The following is a 16,037-nucleotide window of genomic DNA, read 5'->3' on the forward strand; positions in this document are numbered from 1 at the left end:
TTCAGCATATTAAATAGGATATATTACAATATTATAAAAATAGATTTAAAATAACAACCATAAATTGTTGTCTTATATATTTAAATCGTAGCCATAAATCAACACTAATAATTTAATGATCGTTGCATTTGCCTTCATTGTTATGACATAGAATATCAATTTACTTATTGTTTTGCAATGGATAAAAAGCACAAATAAAATTATAATTTTATTAAATATAATATAAATAATTTATTAAAATATATTATTGATACGGCCGAAAGGAAAACTGTGTTGTGACTAGTTAAACCTGAAAGAAAGAAAACGTGAGGTGGTTATTGCCTACGGTAGCTACTTTGACACTCAAGTCAGTAAACTAAAAAATAGGGCGAATATAGAACTTGAGAGTAGTTGTGTAAGAGAATTGCGTACCTATATTTCTGTGATCATTCGCTTTTATATTGTAAGAAGATAGAGTTAAATATAGCATATCCTGAAAATTCGACGATAATGTGGCTAGCTATTTGATAAGGGATTTCGCCAGCTAATCGGTCGATGATCCCACGATTACAGGAGTAATGGGGATATGTTGGCTTGTATTTGTTAACGTAATTTTATGCCGAGATTCGACCTTTTCAGGGGAGAGTGAGTCTTGATAAATAACCGGGTGTAACGGTGTCTATGTCTTCCTTTTCATGGGTGGGACCGCGTACCAACTTATCAGAACTTTGCTACGTGACTCTATTTTATGGTGACAACTAATGGATTAGTTTGGACGATTCTTATGTAGCATAGAGGTCCTTCTGTTGGTCTTGGATTCTTCAAATTCGAAGGTGACAACTGTCTCTACAATCTGGGGTACTTGGTTAACTTGGATAGGCCTTTCCTTGCTCACGTTGTTTCACTTGCTTCTGCATATTGATGATAACTATCCTGTTTCTTGAGCCGCTTTTAAAGTCTGCTGTTGAAACCGTCTTATAAGAATCCTTCTTCTTCTCCAAATATTACTTTTGCTCATAATTGCAATTTTTACTTCTGGAAAGACTCGGTCGCTCCTTTCTTATTTATACTCCATTTCTTTCATGGCAATTTTTGTGTTCTTTTTCTTTTAAAAATGAATATGAATACTTCCTCTTCTTCTCGTACTCCTAGTGAAAGTTTCGCCTCTAGCTCCTCCTCTAATGGCCCCATCCGCGCCCTAACTTCTATTGTTCCATTGAGGGGGCTCATGAAAGCGAATGTAGTTTGATCAGTGACATCTGTTTCATACTGACAAAGTAGGATATAGATCGTCTTCATGACAAATACCAGATTTCTCGAGAAGCTTTCTGTGTTTTTTCTCTATCCCCGTGCATCCGTGCGGATGACAAGATCCCTGTGAAGGATACCATCATAGTCTATGAGGAGCAGTTGAAGGTGGGTTTTTGGTTCCCTATGGACCCATTTTTTGTTGAGGTCCTTCGATTCCATAAACTTTTGGTTGCCCAGCTACATCCCAATAGTTGGAGAATCCTGGTGGATTTTCAGTTTATTTGTTTTAATAACAATATCGAGTCGAGTATGACCCTTTCCTCTCAACTGTATCAGTTGGACACTCGAAAAAATGAGGAGTTCTAATTTTTCTGTGGGAGGAAACACTAAACGATGTTTGACTGGATACCTTCTTCATTAAATCGATGAAAGAATAAATTTTTTGTCCTCCATCATCGGGCATTCGGGAGTTCTGGACGCCCTTGAATGAGCTGGAATATGTGGATGGAGTTGAGGAAGGATGGGTCCAGGCACAGAGGGATGAGGATGAGGCTTTAGACTTTCTCTTAATGATGACTAAGTCCTTGCAGAAAATGGACATCACCAAGGCAGTGAGAAACACCATCTTATCTTGGCAAAGCCTTTTTCAAGCTAATCAGGCTCAGGTTTCTCACCCACCCAACCTTTCTCATCTTGGGAAAAGTACCTCTCTAGCAAGCGAGTAGGATATTTTTCTTCTCGTCTTCTCTTGTATTTTAGACTACCTTACTTACTCATTTTTTGTTCTATGTAGATATGGCTGGAAAGAAAAACAAGTTTGCTGAGGTGGGTCGTGCTACCCGCAATGACAAAGTTGTTGCTGGGGCAACCGGTCCCCCTTCCCAAGCATGCTCACCAAGCGGAAGAAGTAAACATACTTCCTTCTCCTCCTCCCCCACCTACAATAGAAGAGTTGGCTCATTCATAGCCCGAGTCTTTTACAATGAGTGTCTCTGCATCTGTTCTAGTTTTCAAGCCTTCTACTGCAGTCTGCACTCCTACTGAGCCCATTCCTGCAAATGTAAGGGTTGATTCCTTGTGGCCTCCTAGCATCCAACGCTTGGTGCTAGCACTAACCCGAACGCCTTCTCTCCTTGAAGATCCCAGCCTAGCCGTCCTGTTAACTAAGAATGCTCTAAGGCCTGGGGACCATTGACACCTGAATGAGGTCGAGACGATCAAGCTTTCGGACAACGTCATGCATTCTTTCCTAAAGAGTGCCCTCTGTACCTATATGGTCAAAAAGCATAATAAGATCCTGAGGTAGGAGTTCGGTGTTCAAAAAAGAGAATGTGAGATGGTTGGCGCCTGTGACAGCTACTCCGACATTCAAGTTAATAAACTGGAGAAAATGGCGAATGTAGAGTTCAGAGTAGTCGTGTAAGAAAATTGTGTATTTTTATTTTTGTGATAATTCGCTTTTATACTGTAAGAAAATGATATTAAATATATAATTTTCTAAAAATCTGGCAATGATGTAGCGGATTATTTGATAAGGGATTTCACTAACTAATTAGTTGGTAATCCTGTGATTACAAGCGTAATGGAGATATATTAGCTTGTACCTATTAACGGTAACTTTATGCTGAGACTTGATCTTTTTAGGAAAGGACGAGTTTTGATAAAAAATCGAGGATAATGGTGTTCGAATCTTTATTTCCTTGAGTGAAACCAGATATAAATTTATCAGAGTTTTAACACGTGACTATTTTATAGTGACAGTTCATGGCTAGACGATTTTTTCATATAGTATCAATTATTATATATAGTAAAACATTAATTTTTCTTAGCAACAATTTTAAATTGTCTGAAACATGTCTTAAATATTAAAACAATAATTTTATAATTGCTGCGAAGATATCGTTATCCAAATCATAGTATATTAGCAAGTTAATAAATAGATAAAAATTAAATTTAAACAGGGAAACATCCAATAATTTGAAACGATTGAAAAAGAAAATTAAGCCTATTTTTATAGAGTGTTATATGCACAACAGTGGAAACATATTTTTTATTTCTCTCATAGGTACTTTGATTTGTTTATTTGTTTTTCCCAAAATGCCAACAGGAATGTAATAGAAACAAAACCAGCAACTTAATTCTTATCTAATATAATATTTTACAAGCATGAGTATACACAGAATTGGTATTATGAGACCTGAATGGCATCATCCTTTATAATTTGAAGCTGTGTGTCAAGGAGAGTTACTAGTGATCTTGATTTCCTATTTCGGACTTTTCCTGCATCTTTCAACAACTCAGCTAGCCTTCGCTTCTCATCATCCACGTCAGGATTTGCTGTTCCTAGCTTCTCCTCTCTCATACCCACAACATAGTCTAAGATTTCAATGGCATCATCCAATCTGTGCAAATAAAATAAATATGATAAATGTATATAAATATAATAAAGTTCATTTCTAAAATAAATTTATTTAAAAATGATAAGTAGCACTTTTGCACACGGACTGATATTAAATTCTGTTATCTCATGGTAAAATCAATAAAGAGTAAATATTCTCTTGAAAGGTATTTGCTCTATTTATGATAATTAAATTCTCGATTGAGAAAAATGTCAAATCACTCATTAAATTCTTTTTATTTTGTATGAAATATTATTATTATATAGCTAACTGTTATCATATATATACATTTTTATTAATAATAATAATTAGTATATATATATTAAATAAAATTTATTAGTTATTACTGCCGCTAATGGATATGTGATTTAGTTTCTTAATGTTTAACATAAAAAATTTAAATAAATCAATACACATCAATATTAATATTTATTAATTATAATATTAAACATATAAACTTTTAATAATAATAATAATTAAAATGTATATATTTATTAGCTTTGTTAATACCACTTATTAATATGACTTTTTAGTTTATTGATATTTTAAATATATATATATATATATATATATATTAAATAATAAAAAATAAATTATTATTTTTAGAAAATATTTTCTATATAAAATATTTCTCTAAATAAATAAAGTCGAAGCGTCTGGTTGTCAAATCAAACTAGAAAACTAAAGGAATAGTGTAACAATGGAAGAGAAATGTACCTTCCCATAGCATCATAGGTGCCTGCAAGATTGCTGTAAACCCCTAATGTATCAGGATGACAAGGTCCATATTCCTTCTCCAAAATGCTTCTTGCTTCTTCAAATAGATCTGCTGCCTCATTTATTGCATAACGTTGCACACAAGCTAGACCCATTTGATTCAAAGCAATCCCAAACAATGCTGATTTCTTTTCTCCACTCCCTCGAAATTTCAAGACAGCACTTTTGAATGTATTGTAAGAATCACCGTAGTTCCCCATCATGTAGTACATGACTCCCATCTGTGCTTCAATTCCTGCAATTGTGCTTTGTTGTCCAGGAGAATTGCCATATATCTTCAAAGCTTTTTTAAGCAACTTCAATGCTTGATCAAACTCGTTCATGGCTTGGTAGATTGCTGCAATATCAATCAACCCACTTGCTATCTCTTCTGCAGCGATTCCAGGATTGTGTTTTTCGTAGATTCTGAATGCATTTTCACAGAAAGTTTTAGAGTCTCTGAATTTTCCAATCCTGTTGTATAAATCAGCTAAACGTACGAAAACGGAAGCAACTGTTGGATGATTCTCTCCTTTTTTTGATTTGAACACTGTGAGCCCTTTCTGATAAGAGAAAATGGCCTCATCGTATCGTGCTAAAGATAAATATGCATCTCCAATGCTGCAATCAATTGAAGCTACGTCTATGTCATGCCCATTTGCTGCCATGGACATGCTTGCTAAAACGTAATGCTCAAGAGCAGTTTCGTATTCTCCTTTTGCTTCTGATATAAGTCCCATAAGCCTCCTATCTGCTGCTTCTTCAAGCGATGCAGGACCTCCTTTCTCCCTGTGGATGTCAAGTGCCACCTGACAAAGTTTCTCAGCTTCATCGAATTGCAGTGCTTGAACATGAGCCTCGGCTACGTACCTGCATGTCTCCCCAACTCGAGGATCTGTGTCTCCAAGGACTTGTCTTTGGATTTCTAGACCAGCTGTATAACATAGAATTGAATTCTCAATCTGGCCTAGCATTGCATATGTATCACCCAGTTGCATGCATCCAGCAAATTTAGCCAGTGCATGATTTTGGCCATCTTCTATTACTGGGATCTCAATAGATCGCTCAAGGACAGGAATTGCGTCGTTGTATCGGCCTAAGCTGCAGTAAATCGCTGCCAAAACATGCAAGGACATGACAAGATCTAAATTTGGTTTTCCATTTGCACAAACCTCAAATGATTTTGTTGCTCGAAGAGCAAATTCAAGAGTCTTTTGTGGGTTTTCGCCTGAAGAAATCATGTACTTCGTCTGTTGGAGTAAGAAAGGTCCAAGATCAGGGTTATCTAAGCCTGTCTCGAGAGGATCTGCAGTTTCACTCTGAAATTTTGACGCAATAGAACCGAAATTCTTGTGCTTCTTCATGTGAAAACTTGCATTTGGCCTTCTCATATTCTTGTCAAACCTCCTATCAAGCGAAGGCTTCTGATGGGGAGATCTGCTCTTAGGATTAGATTTTGCAGACGCCTCCATATCTGACTGCAACCGGAAAAGTTGTTTCTTGAGACTTGCAGCTCGGATTCTGTCCTTGTTTGCAGACCTTTGATCAGTATCACCATTAGTAGCTTTCTTGGGAGTGAAGTCATCAACACCGCCATCTTCTTTATTTTCCGTCACCACTTCTTTTGTTATTACCTCCACTTCTCCGATATCTCCGACAAGGTGGCGGAGTTCTGAATCAATCCTCGATTCCTCACCATAAGACAAGAAACTAGTCCGGGATGGCGAAGGATCAGAGCTCTGCATTTCACAGACATTGTGATACAACTGTTCGATTGATGTGTCAATCAGCCCATCAATAGATAGATCAATGGAGTCACTGCGGGGACTATGTGGACTCAGTGTGCTTCTTGGAGACCTTTGATGGCTAAAGCTTCCTTTATAAGGCGAGAATTCTCCATCAGCATCATCTTCTATTCTGTCTCTACTTATTGCATCCATGGCTACAAGTCCAGGCATTTCTCTGTGCCAAAAAATGAAAAATTATATAGAATGCATAGTAAACCAGTGTAAGAAGCAAAAAACTTAAGTTTTCATTCATAATTCAACTTTCCGAAATTCATAACAAATACCCAGAAGAGAAGTGACTCAAGAACTAGAGAAAAACTAAAAAATCATCCAAACAAACTACTAGATTGGATAAATGAGTCATACCTTATTGTTCTATTCAAGAAAAAGAAAACCAAACTTTTGTTTTATTGATGTAGGTGTTATATACAGATACAAAGAGAGAGATGTTGCTAAGTTCTGCTATATATATGAACAAGAGAATGAAGAAGGTGGCGTCTGGAGACAATGGTAGGGGCAAAATGGGGTTAAAGAAAATACAAAATGCAGCTAGATATATATATATATAATACATGCATGTACATAAATATTGTGAAGGTGTTGGGTTGCAGAGAAGTGGAATGTTGAAGCAATGGAAGAAGACGACTTCCCTCCCACCTTATATTCTGATGGTCCAACCTCCCCCTCTGCCTGGTAGTTAGGACCCAATGTTTTAGGTGGTAGTAGGTTTTCGTTTATTTTTAATTTTTTTAGTGGATTAAACGTATTTTTTTTTAAATATAGATGAGATGACGTGCGGAGAGTTAGAACCTGTATTTAGTAAGTAGATAATATATTTTTAATTACGGTAATTAAACATACTCAATAATTAATAGAAATCAAGATTATAAAAATAATCATGAAGAAATTTGTTTTTTTTTTTAGTATTCAACGTATTTTTAATAAAATATTAATTTAAATGGATTATGAATTATTTCTAAAGTTGATAATTAATTAAATCTGATTCCGATTAGAGACCGAGCTTTGAGATTAGCTGAGGTGGATATATAAGCATGATTGCATAATCAACAAAAGTTTAAGGTTGATTTTGCAATCTATAGTTGTCTAAGAAATAAGAAAGAAAACAAAACAACAAGAACGAGTAGGCCTTCCACCAATTTAATGATAGGGAATATCCAACGAACAAAATTTTATTAATTTATATTTGTCTGTCTTCTTTGTAATTAACTCATGTGTTTTTTTATTAATACTATATTCTAAGTTGCACCTCAAACTGTCTCATCTCACCGCCAAAACAATGACAGCTTCCACAAAAGGTTTTGAAGTAATTAAATTAATTATATGATTATTTATGTATTATATGTATAGGCCGAAAAGATATAATTCACGTCGATAAATTCAAATTTGAATGCCTATTTTAATAATTTTCTAAAAAAAAATACTTAAAATTCAATCATACAGAATCAGACAAAGCATATGAGTTATTATTATTATATATACATATATGTCTGCCTAATATAATTATCACCTAAAAATTATTAAAATATTGATGAATTAATGTTCTGTTGAAATAATATGTGCAATGCACTACACCCTTCCTCGAATCACCCTTTCTCCTTCTTGTTCGTTGTTTAAATAATATTTAATTATGTAAAGATATTCTTGTCTGATCACTTCAAATTTATTGATGAAGTTTTATATTTAAAATGAAAAAAAAAAAAAAAAAAAACTGAAACTCATGACTATTGTATATAACGGTATTATTTTTATTTGATTTAAAATAATTTATTTATAAATTTTATATTTATACAAAAATAATATAAATTTAAATGCATGATTTATGAAATTAAAATCAATCTAATGATTTCCAGAATCTAATTTGAAAATAATTTATTTGAGTCCATTTTGATTAACTTAAAATGAATGAATAAATCTATTTTTAAATTACATTAACTTTTTTATTAGTCGTGGAATTTATTAGTCCAAGCACATAAATTTTGTCTTTGGTGGGTCTTTATCGATGATTTTAATGATATGCTTAGCATGGATAATAAAGGAGTGGTGTCCCTCACCTTGAATACCTCTTGAAGGTTTTCGAAAGGTCATTGATGAGTGTCGATTAATCAATCTACCCTTAGTTTGTGTTAGACAAACTGGATAGATTTTCGAGGATAGGAAATCACACTGAATAAACTTTAAATCAAGATAGTAATAGTATGATTACTTTTTATGTACAACATTCATTAAAGTGACAAGTACAAAACATACTTTTTATCATTCTAATGCTTACAAACTTAAGTCTAATACTATCACACTTCTCTTCACTTAAGCTCTCTAGATCACTTCTCACTTTCACTTTTACAATCACTTTCACTCACAAGTACAAAAACTAAGCACAAGCATGACTATTTATTGTCATGCAAAGCCCCTATTTAATTAACCAGGTGCATTCCTGTGCTACCATAGCTACTGCTCTGTATTTTGGTTGTCTGAGACTATTGGTTGTGTTTTTCCATACCAAGAAATAGCTTTTGAGCCATAATTAAACACATATCCAGTTGTTGACTTGCGGGTATCTCGATCTCCAGCATTATTTGCGTCACAATACCCTTATAGTTCACATGTACTTCCTTTCTTATAAAAGTGTAATGACCCAAAAACTGGACTGCTACTAGCGTTAGGGTTCAAATCGATTTAAGGTCGCCAAACCCCATAACAAGCCTACTATACATCCTGTTACATCTGATATAATCCCATACCCGATCACACAAGCATATAAAATATTTCTATTTCATTAACCAAAATTCAACCTGTGTATAGGGGTGTAAATGAACCAAATCGTTCGTGAGCTACTCGAGGTTCGGTTTGATAAAAGCTCGAGCTCGACTTGATTTCTAAACAAGCCAAGCTTGAACTTAATTTTTAGTCTCGTTTGGTAAACGAGTCAAACTTAAGCTTCATAGTATTCGGCTCATTAAGCCTCGTGAACTCGACTCGTTTCTGAGTTCATGAGCAGGCTTGCGAATAGACTCGTGAACAGTCTCGTTAAGTAAGTTGAGATTATTATCATAAGAGAAATAAATTCAAACTCTGCATATACTTTCATGAGCCAAACCCAAATTTTCTAAAATTCAGCTCTATATAATTTAGTTACACTATTAAACTTGTATATATTTAGATCATTAAGATTTAAAAGCTCATCTTTATAAGTTTACGAGCTAATTTATAGATATACTTATTTAACTAAAATTATTTTAGTTTTAAACTTATTATTTTTAAACCCAAACTCATTATACATGTAAATAAATTGAACTACTCATGAACTAATCGAGACTAACTTCCATAAAAACTCGACTCGTCTAAACTCGTTTGCTAAACGAGTCAAGTTTGAGCTTCTTAATACTCGGCTTGAGTTCGAAATGAGTAAAGCTCGAATTTGGCTCGAGCTCAAAAAAATTTTAATGAACCAAGTTTGAGCTCTTCAAAACTCGGCTCGGCTCGATTCATTTACACCCTACCTGTACATGTATCATGATTGAAAATATAAAACCTATACTAAATTCCTCATCAAATGCTTTAATATGGTCAACATTACATGCCTCAAACTTGGTTAAACATAGCTTAAACTTTTAGACTTTTACATGAAAGATCATAAATAAGGGACTATAAAAGGAAACTCGAGCAAAGTACAATTCTAATCCATAAATTATTACATGTCCATGGCTATTCTATTACATCAGAATTATACCAAACAATTCTGCTGACCTCTCGAGCTAACTCTAGTCCTGTAAACCTAGGGTTAGGGGAAAATGATAAATTCGTCACAATACAGACAATTCACATCTAGATGGACTTGTCAATAGTAATCCTCCATAATTCTAACAATGCCCGGCCCATAATGGATACTCCTCAGGACTTCATCTTAAACATAACATAACATATCCATAGTGCCAAGGGCATAAAATGGGCAACCCTGGTCTTTCTCTTACATGGTGCTAGAAGTGTAGAATGGGCAAGTCTTGGTCTTTCCATATCCGTCATAACATATCATAACATACTCGAGGGCTAGTGGGTCATCCAACATCATCTACAATAACAATAAATTATGCTATACATCATATTCATGAATTCTAATGCAAACAACCTAATCATATATACATGGCATTCGTGATGCATGAGCATGCTTAAAACATTTAATTTCTTTAAAATAATAGTTTTGTTCTGTTCTACTTTCCTCTGACTGACACACGCCTAGCTCTGAAACAGTTATCTCACTGCAAGCCTCTATAGTCTCCAAAGTTCGATCCTATATAGATGGGCTTAAATAAGGGAATAAACATAATTTTACAAAACTTAAAACTATCCCAAGAAACCCCTATAAACATATAAGAACACATATAGAAAACAAACTGAAAAAGGCTGGACAGAAGACTTTTCGCAGCAACTTCGGTGGCCTAAAGTTTCCTTATAGATTCGAAGGTCAAACCTTCGGAGCTAGGTTAGGCGGCCAAAAGGTTGCCTCTATAGGCAGTTTTGGCGCCGAACTTGGGTTTTTCTGTAAAGCAGAACCCGATTTTGCCTTAAACCACAACCACCAAAATACTCCCAACCTCACATGCAGAAGCTCAAAAGCAACCCTATACCACTCAACACATTAAAAACACTTAAAACTAACCAAATTTTAAGCATGCATTCCACAAAAAATCAAACAAGAAAACTCATCCAACACCCTTAAGATTTCCTTTAAACAAAAAACTCAACCCTTGCATGAAAAAGAAACTCTAAAAATAGCTTTTTAAACTTCTCAAAACTGGAAGGAGTTTGAGGGTCTAGCTCACCTCTTCGGAGAAAGTGCAATGCTCCAAGAAAGAAGTTATGGAGGAGAGAGGGACGAGCTTCAAAGATCCTGAAGCCTAAAACTTCAAAAAACAAGCTTCGATTCTTCAAAATAGGAGGTAAAACTTATGAATTTTCTAGGAGATTTGAAGAAAACTCAATCAAAATCATTAAGGAATCACATGCTTACTTCTGCTTAGAAGAAGAGAGAAGAATTTCTCTCAAAATCGGGCTGAGACCCTTTTATAGCTGGGTTTGCCAGCTACTGTTCGGCAGTCGAACATAAGAGGACTGGCAGCCGAATCTTGATGACTTCAAAAACTCATTTTTTTAACACATCATAAAAGGCTTCAAATTAATTTTATAAAAATTCATTTTACCCTTCTAAAATTTTTGGTTCCGAGATTCCAGATTCTAACAAAAATTTCATTAAAAAATTAAAATTTCGACACTGTAGTTTAGCCGGGTATTACAAAAGACACCATATTCATTAGTTCCTTTAATATACTGCAGTATTCATCTGGCAGCTTCTAAGTGAGGCTTCTTTGACTTTTGCATGAACCTACTAATAACATTCACGGCGTATGAAATATCTGGTCATATTATAGTAAGGTAGATTAAACTGCCAACTAACTATCTGTACATTGTTACATCTTCCAAATTTTTGCGTTCTGATAAACACAACTTGACATTGACCTCTATGGGGGTTGTGATAGGCTTACAATATAGTAGCCCAAACTTTTGCAGTAAATTCATTACATACTTATATTGACATAGAAATATACTATTTCTTGATCTCTCCACTTCTGGACCAAAAAAATGCTTTAGTTCTCCAAGCTCTTTCATCTAAAACTGCATGCCCAAATTTCTTCTAATATATTGGATTTCATTTATATTATCTACAGTAATGATGTGATCATCTACATAGATGAGCACAATTGAAATTTGTTGATTTTGAGCTTTGATGAACAAGTTTGAATCTGCCGAAGAAACATTATAGCCACTGTATACTAAAAATTTTGCAATCTTGCCATACCATACTTTTGGTGATTGCTTCAATCTATACATAGCCTTTTTCAATATGCAAACAAACTTTGTATGAGATTTGCATATAAAACTTTTTGGTTGCTCCATGTAGATATCTCGATCCAGGTGACCACGTAAGAATGCATTTTTAACATCCATTTGCCAAAGCCTCCAATTTTTGCTGGCTGCAAGTGATAACAAAACATGTACTGTAGTGATTTTTGCTACTGAACTGAAAGTCTCATCATAATTCACCCCATACTGTTATGAGAACCTATGAGCTACAAGCCTTACTTTATACCTTTCAATTGATCTATCAGATCGAGTTTTCACTTTGTACACCCATTTACAAGATATATGTAATACCCGGCTAAACTCCGGCGTCAGAATTTTCTCTTTCCGACGGAATCTCCATCGAAATCCAGAATCTCAAAGTTGAAATCCTTAGAAGGACAAAGTAGGATTTTCATAAAATGAATTTGAACCTTTTCTTGGTGTGTTTTCAAAAAACAATTTTGTAAAGATTTTAAGGTTTGGCCGCTAAACCTTCAAGTTCGGCCACCGAATGTGGTTTCTCTAGCCAGCTATAAAAGGGGCTCTGCCCGAACTAGAGAGAACTTTCTCTCCATTTCGAGCAGAGGTAAGCTTTCATGGCCCTTTCCTTCACAATGCTTCTTTTAAGTAGTTTTCTCGTGAGCTTTCCTTTGTTTTGAAGATTGAGTGGTGTTTCAAGTTCTAGCTCTTGGAATCTTCTAAGTTCATCCATTTCCCTTTCCTAAAATCTCCTCTTTGTTGTAGTGTTTGTGATCCTTCAAAGAGGTAATTTTGGCTCTCTAAAACCTTTTGTTTTTGGACTCAATGTTATTTATGTGTTGCTGAAGTTGTTTTGAGAATGCATGTAAAGGATTGTGTCTTTTCCCCTTCTTTTTTTTTTTTTTTGAGTCTAAATTTCTATTTTTAGAGTAATGGAGGATTCTTCTTGTATTATTGATGATGCATGATGAGGATTAGGCTAGCTCTAGATGTCCCTTATGCATGTTGAGTGTGTACGGTTGATTATAGGCTATTGCATGTGAGATTGGGAGTAATTGGTGGCTGCATGTTTAGCGCAGAATTGGGTTCTACCTTGCTGGAGAACCCAAGTTCAGTCCCTGAAGCAATGTTCGATTGCCGAACCTACCTGTGAAGGCAGCTTTTAGGCTGCCGAACCTGCCCCTGAAGGTTTTGACCTTCGAATCTGTGAGGAACCTTCGGCAGCTGAACCTACCGCCGAAAGTCTCCTGTCTAGTCTTTTTCTGCTTGTTTCCTATGAATGTTCCTGTGTGCTCTTAGGATTTTCTTGAGGGTAATTTAAGTGTTGTAAAAGTTATGTTTGGTCCCTCATTTAAATCCATTTATGTAGGATCGAACTTGGGAGACCGAAGAGGCATGCAGTGAGATAATTGCTCCAATATTAGGCATGTATCAACCAGAGGTGAGTAGAACTGAACTAATCTATTGTTTTAAAGAAATCAAACCTTTTAAGCATGCTCATGCATCACGAATGCCATGTATATGTAATTAGGTTATTTTATATTAGAGTTCACGAATATGATGCATTGCATAATTTATTGTTATTGTGGATGGATGTTGGATGACCCACTAGGCCTCGAGTATATTCTGATATGTTATGACGGATATAGAAAGACCAGGACTGCCCATTCTACGCTCCTGGCACTATGTAAGGGAAAGATCAGGACTGTCTATTCTACGCCTCTAGTACTATGGACATGTTATATTATATTTAAGAGGAAGTCTTGAGGAGCACCCGTTGTTAGGGATGAGCATTCAGTCGGTTCGGTTCAAAACCGAACCGAACCGAATAAACCAAAAACTGAAATTTTAGTGTTTATGAAAATCGAACCGAACCGATTTTGATCAGAAACTGAATCGAACCGAACCGGTCTGATTCGGTTCGATTCGGTTTGGTTTGATCGGTTTTGATTTTTAATAATTTTTTATTTTTTACATTTTATTTTTAATATTTTAAAATTTAATTAAAATATTTTAATCTTAATATGATTTAATTTCTCTATATTATTGAAAAAATATATTATTATCACTAATCGGTTCGGTTCGGTTTTTTCGGTTTTTTCGGTTTTTTCGGTTTTTTCTGATCAAAACCGAACCGAACCGAAATAACCGAAATTTCTGAAATTAAAAATCGAACCGAACCGAACTTTATAAAAAACCGAATCAAATTTTCAAATCGGTTCGGTCGATTTTTTCTGTTTGAACCGAATACTGCTCACCCCTACCCGTTGTGGGCTGGACACTATTGGAATCTGTAGAGGGTTACTGGTGACAAGTCCATCTTGATATGAATTGTTTGTGTTGTGACGCATTCATACGATCATATGTTTTATGGAACTTTTTTTATGTTCTGCTCACTAGGCTCTTATAGCTTATCCCTTTCCCCTAATCTCAAGTTTGTAGAATCAGAGTTAGCTCGGGAAGTCGGATGAGTTACTAGTATAGTCTGTTGTAATAATATAGCTATAGGCATGTACTAAATTGTGAATTAGAATTGTGGTTTGCCCTAGTGTTTCCTTGTAATCCCTATTTCATGATCCTTATATGTAAAAGTTTTAAGTATATATTATGTTTGAATCGAGCTTGAGGCATGTTATGTTGACCATACTGGAGCATTTGATGAGGGCTCTAGTATGAGTTTTATGTTCTCAGATATGATGCATGCACAGGTCGAGTCTTGGCTCATGTAATGATTTTATTTTTGTTGTTTGTATGATCATATATGGAATTTTATCAGGTGTAATAGGATGTATAATAGGCTTGCTATGGGTTTCGACGACCTTAAATCGATATGAACCCTAGTGCCGGTAGCGGTCTGGTTCCCGGGTCGTTACAATATAGGTTGCACATTCTGAGGTTTGGGCACCAGCTCCCAAGTTTCATTTTTATTGAAAGCATGCATTTCTTCTTACATAGCCATTCTCCGCTCCTTCTTCTTGGATGCTTCTTCATATGTGGATGGCTCTGTGACTCTAGCATCTTCCACTAGGTTGCATTAGCATATCTGGGGTTCGACTTCCTTTGTCTAGTTGACCTTCGCAAAGGCCTTTGTGTGACTTCATCCACTCAATAGTCATCTATTTGACTTGGCCTTTCTTTTTTCATTGATGCACTCCTATTTGCCAAAGAATCTTCAATATTTTCAATATTTGATTCGATAGCATCTTCATCTAGTTGAACATCTTCAATTATTCTTTGCTCTTCCAATCATTCTTATAATTTTTCTTCAATCGCCTTACAATAAGACTACTTGTAGTCACAGCCAAGATAATGCTTCATCCAATACAACGTTCCTTGACACATAGCACTGCTCCATTGTTGGATCACAATATCTTCAACCTTTTCTTTGATCATTATATCCAACAAAGATATATTGAATCACCTGCTTGTCAAACTTTCCACGTAGATGGTATGGTATGAAAACATAACATACACAACCAAACATGTGAAAGTGGCTAATAATTGGCTTTTTCTTCATTAACTTCTCAAATGGAGATTCAAACCCGAGTGTAGCTTGAGGCCGTCTATTAATAACATGAGCAGTTATTTTCATGCATTCAGCCCAAAATCGAGGTCGTGCATTTTTGGCATGTAACATGCTTCTGCATATTTTTGTTAGATGTCTGTTTTTTCTATCAGCAACTCCATTCTATTGTGGTGTGTTTAGACAAATTAGCTCCCGCTTTATCTTGCACTATTGCAAGAATTGCATGAACTACGTTGATGTATATTCTCCCCCATTGTCAGTGCACAAACATTGTATATTTAGATCCAATTCTTTTTGAACATTCTCTTTGAACTCCTTGAATTTGTTCAAAACTTTTGACTTTTGTCTGAGAATATCTACCCAGTTATATATTGAGAAGTCATCAACAAATGTGCTCATATATTGAAAACCACTTATTGATGATTGTTTAAATGGTCTTCATCG

At 35.1% G+C, this 16,037-nt stretch overlaps 1 protein-coding gene across 1 annotated transcript; it reads right to left on the reverse strand.

Annotated features, from left to right (window-relative positions):
• Positions 1-3,216: 3,216 nt before the first annotated feature.
• On the reverse strand, positions 3,217-6,705 carry LOC110604990 (protein KINESIN LIGHT CHAIN-RELATED 2). Its single transcript, XM_021743272.2, has 3 exons — positions 6,539-6,705; positions 4,347-6,347; positions 3,217-3,632 (listed from the first exon to the last, which is right to left on the reverse strand). Exons 2-3 carry the CDS (start codon positions 6,341-6,343, stop codon positions 3,419-3,421), a joined length of 2,211 nt encoding a protein of 736 aa, XP_021598964.1. The 5' UTR covers positions 6,344-6,347; positions 6,539-6,705; the 3' UTR covers positions 3,217-3,418.
• Between the last annotated feature and the right edge of the window lie 9,332 nt (positions 6,706-16,037).

This window comes from Manihot esculenta, chromosome 17 (assembly GCF_001659605.2).
Source record: "Manihot esculenta cultivar AM560-2 chromosome 17, M.esculenta_v8, whole genome shotgun sequence".
Classification (NCBI taxonomy): domain Eukaryota; kingdom Viridiplantae; phylum Streptophyta; class Magnoliopsida; order Malpighiales; family Euphorbiaceae; genus Manihot; species Manihot esculenta.